The 11,391-nt window shown below is 41.8% G+C and overlaps 1 protein-coding gene across 1 annotated transcript in view; it reads left to right on the top strand.

Moving 5' to 3' along the window:
* The window catches only part of vrtn (vertebrae development associated), a 4,106-nt gene extending 824 nt beyond the window's left edge, over positions 1–3,282 (top strand). Inside the window, exons 2-3 of the mRNA XM_031866192.1 lie at positions 55–368; positions 498–3,282. Coding sequence (XP_031722052.1) covers positions 57–368; positions 498–2,246 — 2,061 coding nt within the window. The 5' untranslated portion in view covers positions 55–56 and the 3' untranslated portion in view covers positions 2,247–3,282. The remainder of the gene's footprint in view (positions 1–54; positions 369–497) is intronic.
* The last annotated feature ends 8,109 nt before the right edge of the window (positions 3,283–11,391 follow it).

Below are 11,391 nucleotides of genomic sequence, written 5' to 3'. Positions count from 1 at the left end.
CCCCCCCCCCCCCCCCCCCCCCCCTTTTCCCTCCAACTCTCACCAAATAACCAGGTATGATTCAGAGGAGGGAGGTTGTGTTGTCTGTTCTGGGGAATCTCCAGGATGCCACAGAGAGCTCCGGCCTGGACGCCCTGACCACAGTGGCCCTGGAGGTGGACCAGGTCCTCGCTCCCTTCCAGCTCCCAGAGACCCCCTGTCAGGATTTCCCTGAGTGGACAGGCGTGGATAGCACAGCTCATAGCCTGTACCCACCCGATGGACCTTTGGGCCTCCTGCCTCTAAAATGCAATGGAGAGGGCAACCTGCTGTTTGATGCAGTCAGCATGCTGTTAGTGGGCAACACTGGACTTAGCTTGGAGCTACAGGTGAGTAGTGATGGTTTATAATCTTGAGCTGTATGATCTAAATGTACACTGTTGCACTTATATAATCAATACGGTCTCTTTCTATCTGTTAAGACGTGAACTTTGTAATATTAATATTGCTCCCCACAGGTACGGACAGTAGTGGAGATGGTGCTGTGGAAGAGATACTACCTGTCTGGGATGATCGATTCAAAAATGATGCTTCAAGCTGTTCGCTTCAGCCTCTCTGCTGAAGAGTCTGAGGACATGCTGAACCTGCCTGTAACGGTCTTGGAGGCCATCTTTGATGCAGATGTCAAAGCGTCCTGCTTCCCCGGCTCCTACGCCAACATGTGGCACGTGTACGCGCTCTCATCAGTCTTACAGTTCAACGTCTACTCCATCTACCCCATGTTCAACCTCAAAATCCGACCCTATTTCAACCGCATCATACGTCCAAGGACCTGGCCTAACGGCTGTGAGACGCTAACCCTCCACATCATGTGGTCTGGCGAGCTGCAGTCCGGGTCATCGTTCAAGCCGAACCACTTTGTGGCACTAGTCCAGACAAGTGACCTCGCGATTGGAAGTCTTGACAGCGAGCAGAGTGAGTATAAGAGCGAAGAGCTGCTGAACCAGGAATCGCAGCTTTCTTACCCAGGTCTGAAGGACAAGTACAACATCACCAAGAGGACCTTCTACCGCTGGAAGAGGCAGACGCAGGAGCACTGCAAAAAGTCAGCAGCCAGGTACGAGGCTAAGTATTTCCTGCAGGCCTGCTACTTAGAAGGCAAGCTCATCCCGCTGCACCAGTTTAAAGAGTTTTTCCCTGAGATATCAAGGTCGTCTTATTACAACTGGAAGCACGAGCTCCTGAAATCCGGCGGTAACTTCTCCACCGCATCGTCGACCGGAGAGATAAGCCCCGGAGAGAGCACGGAACAGGAGGCCTGGTCTTCGCCCGAAACCAAGCCGGATGAGCCGGACCCCCATGACAGCATGGTCAGCATGTTTGGCCTCAGCCTCGGCAAGCTGGATCTGGAGCGGGCCCAGAATGTAGCTCACATGCAGGAAGCTAAGCGTTGTCTGCAAAATTGCATCGCCATTAACGCCTCTCTCCCCTTCCGGATCTTCAAAAGGAATTTCCCGGGGATCTCCAGATCAACCTACTACAACTGGAGGAGAGAGGCCATGCTGTTCAACGGCGGTTACAAAGGCGGCGTTGGCAGCAGTGAGGACAGCTCAGATGCTGACAAGAGCCAAAGTCCAAAAAGTCTGTCGCCAGTCCTGCTCAACAGCAACCAGCATTTCGTTCCCAGAGGGAGAATCTGGAGGCGAAAACACGAAATCTTCAGAATGGCATACATGAGTAAAAAACAGCTCCGAGATGCTGCAAAGCTTCATGTCCAAAAGTCCAAATGGTCCCTGACAAAGTTCAAGCTCAAGTTCCCCTCCATGTCCCCTTGCTTTTACTGGCTTTGGCGTAGCAGTCAGAAACGCAAGAAGAAGATTGTCACACAGAACGCAGAGATCAACTTCCCGGAGAGTCTGGAGATCGCTGCTACAGAAGACAAGATGACGCAGAGGAGGATGGATAGTCAGCATGTGCTCCCATTTGTTGAACGTCCTAAATATCTAGAAACGCCCCCCGTTGATGCCCCGAGTTCAAAGCACACCCTTCCCGGCAAGGCACCCATACAGGAGCAGATGTTTGCGATGGATGTTGTGGCTCTGGCCAACTTCAAGGCCAAGGCCAAGCTGTTCCTGCAGCAACGCTTCGAGGAGAAATCTTTCCCCACGTTCAAAGAGTTCAGGTCCTACTTCCCCTTCACCCCACGCTCGACATACTACATGTGGAAGCGAGCCTTGCATCACGGGGTGTCACTGGTTCATGGGTAAATGTATAAAAGCCTTTATCTAATAAAATAAATTGGATGTCAGGAGCTACTTCAATGCTTTGTTGGAGAACTTCTCAGCCACAAAAACCTCATGCATCTCTCTGCCTGTGCATTTAACTGTAAACACACTACCTACACATTGCAGTCGCCATGTTTTCACGTTCTGTTAAGTACACTGGTTTAGCATCTAAATGCTTTGTGTCCTTCCTCTGCCCCACCACACCTCGGCTCATTCCTCCCTCCTGGACATTTGCACATGTGTGAAAAGAAACGGAGTTTAAACCCTGCATGTTGCCCTCCAGGCAAAAGGGCAGTTCAAAGCTGTTGTTCAATGGCATTTAGTTTGAAGCAGTTTCTCCTCCATTCTCTTTTAATTCTTGCTAAGCATTGTACTTTTTTGTTTTCATTGTAGTGGGATTATCAATGCTTAAATGCATGTTTTTTTATTTTTATTTCCTTTTGTCGATGTTTGTGATGTTGATCTGGGAGGTTCCTGGAGATTTAATGTTTTTATTTTGTTGTGTTCTTTGAATGTAAAGAGCTGTCGGTATTTGATGTCGGAGATGAGTTTACTCCTTTCTCAAACATCCTCTGTAAACATGGTTCCTGTCCTTTTTTTCCATACTTCTACTTTTGATTATTGAATGTACTCACATTTTGTGCGTGAAGTTTTAAGTGGGTTGTCTCAAGATTTGGGTGTTTTTTTGATGACATACTTTCAAAATGCCTCCTTGACTTGCGGTGATGAACACTATAGAAACTGAGTTTTGTCACGCTCACACTGTATTTGCACTGAAATGGTTCCCATGACACTGGAATGTATTGCCTTAAAACCACCATGCACCCTTTTGTGAAGTTTGAATTTTCCTACAATTCTATTTTTGAAAAAATGTCTTGAAAACTGAATATAAATGATAATAGTTTATTTTTTTTCCGCTACGTTCATTTCTAAACGACCTATTTCCTTGTGATATTGAGGAATATTTGCCTAACTATGCAATGTTTTTCAGTAAATAAAGTTCCAGTTCCTCTTCCCACGACGCGAACCAACGCATTTTGTTCCAACCCTAAATATCATATTTCAGTTTTTATTTTTCTTAATCATTGCATGTCTGAAACTGGCCGTCTGCATTGTCGTCGGTCTGTAGGTAAGGTGTCCTGTTAGGCTGTATACCAGTAAACCATCAGCCCTTTACTTCGAGCTTGCTTGTAAAGTTCTCATATCCCGGGGTATTTAATGCTGCTTCATCATGTCAGCTCATTCAGGCAGACCATTAACATTGTTAAAGACACCAGTTGTGTTATTCTCCACAATATCTAACGCTGTATATCATCTCTGTAATTTTCTCGAATCAATTGGTCCTCCTTCCAAGTCAGTGAGCCCTTGTTCTTGCTGAAGCATACCAATAAGCCCTCCTAATCTCATGTCCCATCAGCTGCATATTGATTTGATTTTCTGTTGGGATAAATTGGACAGTTTAACACATCGCACATTAGTAGCAGAGTTCTGCAGTACGTTATGACCCAAAAGACATGCCGGGTCTTGCTAAGTTAATTCATGTTGACAACCAGTGTGCTGAAAAAAAAAAAGAAACGAACAGAACAAATCACTCCCACTGTGTAACCACATCCAAATGTGCAAACGAGATCAAACCGAGCCAGCGGTTAAAGAATAGGAATGAGCTTTGAGACCGGTTTTGTGGTTTTTGCCCACTGCCATTTCTCTATGTAGCCAGTTGTGCTCATGCTAATGAAGGTAATGGTCAAGAGTAGACGGGATGGAGTACAGAGAGAGGGGGGAAGGGTCTAATTGTATGCGTGGGATGGAGGTGTTTGAGATAAGGCCAAGAACATCCAAGTGTTTGGGGGGAGGGCAGGAGGTGTAGAGAGAAGGCCAGGGGGCAAACCATTGTTCCGATCAGGTGATACCGGTGACTGCACCACTTAATGTGTTTGAGTAGAATTTTACAGTAATACGTCTGGATAGTCGTCCTTGTTTACACCTGTTCAATTATAAATGTCTTTAATGCGAGACACCACAGGCAAAAACAACAATTTTGGGCTGTTTGGCTTCCATAACATGTTTTCTTTCAGACTAGTGGAAAGGTAACATTCAAAATATACATTTGGGTGTTTTTGTATTTTTACTACTTTGTCTATTTACGTCCGTACATTTATTTTAAATTATTCACCAGAAGTTAGCAATAGTTCATGCCTCATTTGCACATTGAAACATAAAAATTTGGAAAAAGAATTGTCATTGTAGGCAATCAACTGGGGTAGTTTCATGGTAACATCTTCAAGCTACATGTTTTACTTTATTCAACTATCTTCAAATGACATGTATTTTAAAGTTTTCTCTAAATTAGCTTTTTCTCAGACTCTGAGCTAGCTAATTCTCCCCTCCAGTAGCACTGACACACACCTTACTATCCAGTTTCATTCCTATTTATATTCTGAAGGTTATTGCAGAGGGGTTTGTTTATAATTTACAGCCCGATTCAAAAGCAAGGACCAAAAAAAGGATTTATTAAAGGCTAACGTGATTGAGATGCGAGGCTTGAACTTCGTGTAGCTCGTCCGGTTAGTCGGATGAGTTGTGGGGAGTTCATTTAAACATTTTATTACTAAAAACATGGTAAAGATGTTTTTTTTTATTTTTCTTTATGGCCTTTGTCAGTATTTTCTGATTTATGGAGTGATACAAATAAATATTCAAAATTCCCTCAGTAAAAACCTATGATTCTAAAATGTCAACAAAGTGAAACAGGAATTTTCAGCCTGGCTTCATCCAATGTTCAGATTTCTGTTCTGGAAATGTATGCTAAATGGTGAATAAGATAATATCAAATTTGCATATTTAAACATACGTTTTCAGAAAACTTGTAATCAAAGTAAATCAACTGGGGAAGTCTCATGGTGGTATATATTAGTTAAAAACACTAGAAATACATCATTCATGTTACAAAGTCATCTAATAGTTTTATGGCAGAGTTTAACTTATACTTTAAGTGCTCTGGTGACATATGAAGTAATATAAAATGTGATATGAGGTACACATTATTTATCAACCCCTGGATCAGTCAATAGCCACGTGAGAACTATTGACGGGCAATTAAGACATACTTCAACTTTAAACAGTTTATTTTCATGTGGTCGGTGTCTCAGAATCACCAGGGCAACTTGGCATGAGCAAATATTTGATGACGTCTTTGTGTTTTCTTCCCCAGTTTGCCATCTCCATTACTTATGATAGGAGTAAGTCTCACTGGCGCCGAGCTATTCTACATTGTTTATCTTAAAAATAGCATGAAAATAATGAGGGTTGGCAGGTGGGAGTGAACGTCTTCAAGGATTAGCATACTGCAGTTGGTTCAGAAAGACAGGGCGATAAAGCAGAGAGGCTCCTCAAGGATGCCACATTCTCTCAGTAAACAAAACAGACCTGTGAGACTCTCGAGGCTCGTGGTTTGCTGCTAATTACCCTCTGTAGGAGCAGTGACTTGAACTCACAAGAACTCTGATATTTGACCCCGGTTTGTGTAAAGTGAAGAAGGAGAGAAGTGGAAAAGCAATGCAATTTCAAACTGACATTTTTGAAATAGGGTGACATTTTCTAATCTATCCTTGCACATAATGACCACAACTCCAAAATTGAGCTGTCTCTAAATGAACCTCGTTTCATGCATAACTATAAATGTACAGATCCCACATGTATGTGTTTCACAACAATCATTTAAGTACATCTCATGTATACAAATGGCCTCAGTAAGTTTCTTTGTTTCAAACACATGTACACAGTTTGCCCACTAGGTGGCAGTGGTCCTCTTCAGACGCTTCCTTGGTTTTGGTTGCCTTTATAAAAAGACTCGCTTCTGGCACACACTTTTGGATTGGACCGAAAATGTGTTACTGCATGGCTCAGGGTGTGTAGTGCAGATATCTCTGGTGATAACTCCATTAATAAACATAATCCAACTTTGCAGCCAGTAATGCAGAAACCAGATAAGGTCTGAGAAACAAATTGTATAATGAGGGATTAAAGAGTACAGGAAGGAGACAAATAAAGAGACATCTGTGAGATCTAGTTAGGGATTATTTTGTCCCAGCACACTCCAAGCTCGTTCCCTGTATTTGTTATTTTTAAGGTTATTAAATGCAAGTAATGCAAAACTAAAATAATAATTTGCATCAAATGCCAGGATTTAACAGTTAGCTAGAGGTAAGATGGTAGATACAAAGCTTATTATGGGTCTGACACCCCCCAAGTTTTCTATTCCATCCCTAAAACTAAAGTTTTACTGGTTGAACCTCGATGGATTACCCATAGTCTGATAGTCTGAGACCATTTTTAAAGATACCCTTCAATCATCATAAATAATATCCATATTTTTGTCGTTACCAGCCGGCACAGCTGAATGTGATTCAGCATCATGTCGCATTAGCTGGCAAAAGCAGAAGACTGTACATGTAGTCTTCTGTTAGCAGCATAAGAAGATGTTATGGTGAAAAGGAGAGAGATTAAACCCGGGCAGTCACACAGGGACAGCGTGACTATATTTGACTTAAAAATGAGGCTGATGTGAATTAATTTCCCTCTAGGTGCACGTCTTGAGGAATGGGAGTTCTGAATTGTTCATGTCAGTCGAGGAGACAAGAAGCTTTTTGTGAATTTTCCATGAGTAATGTGCAATTTCTATGCTTAATTTTGCACAATGTTGTGCCTGTGGAAGGCATTACTCGAAGGCATTCTAATACCGCAAACCATTGGAGGGAAGCATTAGTTAATTCAATAAGAAACTATTATTTACTTACTGCTGCCTCATATTGCTCCGATCAATTTCCTCTCACATTCATTGTGAAGTTATTTAGAAGTTTGCCATTTTTGTTGCATCCAGAGACTCCTATGTCATCAAACGCACACATACATATAGGTTCTGATCAGAGACCTGCATTGACAACCTCCTGCGACTTGTTTTTCTTGCAACTGTTTCACGCTTTGTTTTTGCGCTGAATCAATCTTTCTGTGATTCTTTTTTTTCGCTGATGAATGAAGGCAGACAGAGAAAGTGAGTATGTTTTGTGTGTGAAAGACAGAGCGATATGAGGGATTAAAAAGAGCAGTTAAAGCAACTCTGATCCCAGTTGCTGCTAAAGCACCAGACCACATGTCGACAGATGATAACCAGGGCTACAGATCAGGTAAATAAAGGCCTCGATGGGTAATCCATGTTTGCGGTCACATAATCCTTTGTGTATGTTTGTTCCGTGGTCTCGTACAGTGCTACAACCTGTTCAATTTTGATTCAACGCAAGCCAGGGAGAGCCAAAGGCTTCATCCCTCAATGCAACATCCAAACTGCAAGTCAGAGAGCAGAACAACCGGACTGCTAAGTTCAATAAAGTCGGATCCAAAGACTAGAAGGCAGACTGAAACTTCTATGATCCATCTGTTCATCCATCTATCTTGGGTCTTACCCTGAGATCTTGGGAAAACTGAGTTTGAGTGAAATTAAGGCAACAAGGAGATAATTGCTTGTTGAAGATTTTGTTTTGGGGGTTTTCTTTTGTGTTCCTTGTTTCATTCATACGTTTAGTCCTTCTGTTTTATTTTGATATACTCATTTTAAGTGACGTGCTTAGTTTTACTTCCTGCCTTTGTGATTGCCTGCCCCGCCCTGATTTGTTCCACCTGTGTCTAATGAGTATTTAGTCCGTTTTCGTGTCAGTTTGGCGTCGCTCTTTGTGAGCAGTGTTTCACTTGTTCTTCGCTGGTGTTAGATCATCTCCTAGTGTTTTTAGTTTCTAGTGTATTTCTTGTGACCAGCCTCTAGTATTTGCTTGCTGCCTGTTTCCTGGCTGCGTGTGGACGTTCAGCTTGTAAGCCTTTTCCAATCGCTGCAATCGTCCTGCTGCTTCCTGATCCGTCTCTGCGTTTGAATGCAAACCTGTGATTCCTGAAACGTAACAGATTTTGGATTTTGTTTCCTTCGGATAGAGTCAGCTAGAACCCCCCCCCCCCCCCCTTAATCCAGTCTTTATGCTAAGCTAAGCTAACCCTCTCCTGGATGCAGCTCACCATACAGACATAACAGTGCCATGATGTCACACTAGTTGTCATGGTTAAATATTGTGATACAGGCAGAGTTCAAGCGCGCCCATCAATGACATGCCCTCAGCTGCCTACAGGGCTCAGTGTTACTGTGTTCTCCTAGGTGACGGCTGAATGCCGGATAAGTGTGCTTGTCAAAATGGCGGGAGAACTATCCTCCACATCCACTACTAATGTCCTCTTTTGATCCCCTGTGTCAATAAGAGAGTCTTATTAGTAACCTCAATGAACCTCCCATAATGACCATGCGAACTCTATTGTGAGCTGGGCGGGTGTAACACAGCTGTTGGTTCCCCTAATGGCTAATGTCCAGGGTTGCGATTACACTAAAAGCATCGTGACCATTAACCATGAACTCATTTCAACGAGCGCTTCTGTCTGCAAAATGAGAAGATAAGAGCTAATTGCCAGATTTAGTGTCGGTACAAGAAAAGACGAGCAACGTACAGGGGGATAGCTATGAAGTCGGGGCGGGAAATTAGAGTTTGGGTAATAACTGGCTGTCTGCATTAATAACTCCCAGCAAACACTTTAATTCAGAGCTTTTGCATTTGTGACAGCAGCGTTTTGATTGCCAGTCTCTACACAACCTCATAGTTGTTACTGTTAATTATCTTGTGTCTTTTTAATGGAATGTGAAATAATTCAGAACGATTCTGATTCATTTTTTGTCTGAAATTGACGCGGTTTTGCCAACTCTGCTCTTTAAGCTTCCACCTTCAAATGAGCTCAGTTGTTCTTGTGTTTTTAGAGCAAAGAGTCCTGAGGCAAGAAGGACAGATGTTTTCAGGTAATTAATAGCGATGTGTGCTGTTCTGAGATCAGCCTATTTCAATAGCAGTTAAAAAAAAAAGCTTTAACAGAGACTGCACTTAAATTGTGCAGCAGAGTTTTAGACGAAACAAACCTCTGTAAAGCCGACTTGAATCAGCTGAATCAAATAGTCCCTTGTTTCGATTTATGTATTTTGCTGACTGTATCAGGCTGGATTATTGCAGGTGTTGTAGTCCTGCTGCATCTCAAGCTTCAGTCAGACCGCCTCAGGGTTGTAATAATTAAAGAAATGTAGGGAACTATGAAGATCTTAGACGTGCGATTGGGGAAATGTTTGTCACCTACAGGCTGAGCATTCTACACGACTGCCCTTGTGAGAGCTTCATTCCTTGTGATAAGCGTGTGAGGCTGTGTGTAATGGATTCTATGGTTTTCACACAAACAAGGTTATGGATTTTTTTATACTCGTAAAAAAAATACTATTGCTTATTCCTTGCAACATAATCCATAACCAAGAAATATCTGGTGACTTTCATTACATAATCAATCCAATGAGATTACAACATTAATAACATTAGGGCTAAGGCTTTTCTGTATTGCTGATAATGAAACTTTGCATGACTTGCAAAGTACATTGATCTTATGAAAAAGACTGTCCTGCTCTCATTTCTTGTCATTTCTTTTCCTGTAATGAATCCCTTTTAATTATGACACTCTCGTGTAATCTAAAATCTTCACATATTAATAGGTGCATCTGCTAAATGCAGAAAAACTCCCATATAAGGTTAAGGAACTTTGCGCTCCACAACGCAGATGTTAGAAATGGATTGTGTGACATTTTTTTAAATTTCATACGACCAACACAGACCGTGAATGTCAAGCAAAAAGAGTAAAACACACACTCCTCCGCTGTAGACTATTCCCGTTCTAACTCTAACCGCATCTATGGAAACATCATCCGGTGCTTTTGTTTGTCTCAAACATTAAGGGTATATTAGTGCTTATTTACGTGCACTGTCACCACGCCAGCAGGCTGTATAATAATAGATGATGTAGTTCTAATAGGTTAAGCATAACAATATACTGATGCAAATGACAATATACTGATGCAAATGTGAGACAATTAGCTGTACTTTCCAAGTACCCGTGTGGTCTGTGTGTGTGTGTGTGTGAGTGAGTGAGTGAGTGAGAGTGTGCTGGAGCAAAGGCTGGTCCCTCTCACCATGCTGAATTATAACTGTGTCACTTCCAATCAGGTCTGTAATATTTCACATGAAGGCTGAGGAGTCCCAAATCCTCTGTCTGAGTGCATTTGTTCATCTGCCTGCTCTAAAAGCAGAACTCTTTGATTGTGTCTGGAGAATTGGATCATATTGCTTCTGAACATCATTAAGGAGGAAAAAAATACCCAAACTTCTTTTTAAAATGTAGAACAGGTAGATATGGATATAATAACACTTATAATAAACATAATAAGATGGAGAATTTCAGATTTCATTTTCAGAGGCTTTGTTTCCTGCATTCATGTGACTTTAAAAAATGAAAGTAACAAAATAAACAATGCACTGAAATAGCATTTTTATTTTGAGTACTTTTAATTTTATTTTTAATTCTCAGGAAAGAATTAAGAATAATTCTACCCTCTGGTATGAATCATTCATCCTTTCATTTATTCATGTTCTGTACCTGCCCCGTAGAGAGTCTGTGCATGCCGCTGTGCTCTGTCGCTGTCTACAAATGCTTTTAGTAGCTAAAAGTGCAACGCTTTGCAGGCAGACCCAGCGTGAGAAGTCACATTTGGTGAAGTGGTATTGTTGTCCGAGTGGGAACTGTAAACTTCTAGAGTCATAGGGCTAATAGCTACACAATGTACAGTTGTAGAAACAGGTTGTGATAACACAAACTAAGCAAAGGTGTGAAAATGTGTTGTGAATCGGTAGAAATAATCGGAAAACTGAAACCGGGAGAAACCAATAAAAATGGGAGTCTCCTGGGGAATCGGGAGGCTTGACACGTGTTTTAAGGAGAGCGGCTGATCTGTAGTTGTGTTCATTTTGTCTGAACTAAGGACAAAGCTTCTGATGTGTATATTTATGTAGCACAAAGAGCTAACGAAGAAGTAACCGATTATGAAACAAGTGAGAATTTATTGATCCATAATAGATTAAAACTTTGATTTGTAAGTGTTAATCTTAGAGTGAGTGTGTGAGTGAGAGAGATAGAGCATTGTAACTAAGTTTGAAAACTTTTTCACGAAATT

Source organism: Anarrhichthys ocellatus, unplaced genomic scaffold (genome assembly GCF_004355925.1).
Source record: "Anarrhichthys ocellatus isolate YVR2014 unplaced genomic scaffold, GSC_Weel_1.0 scaffold34, whole genome shotgun sequence".
NCBI classification, from domain to species: domain Eukaryota; kingdom Metazoa; phylum Chordata; class Actinopteri; order Perciformes; family Anarhichadidae; genus Anarrhichthys; species Anarrhichthys ocellatus.
The sequence above is the reverse complement of the archived record's forward strand: the minus strand, read 5'-3'. Positions and strand labels throughout refer to the sequence as shown.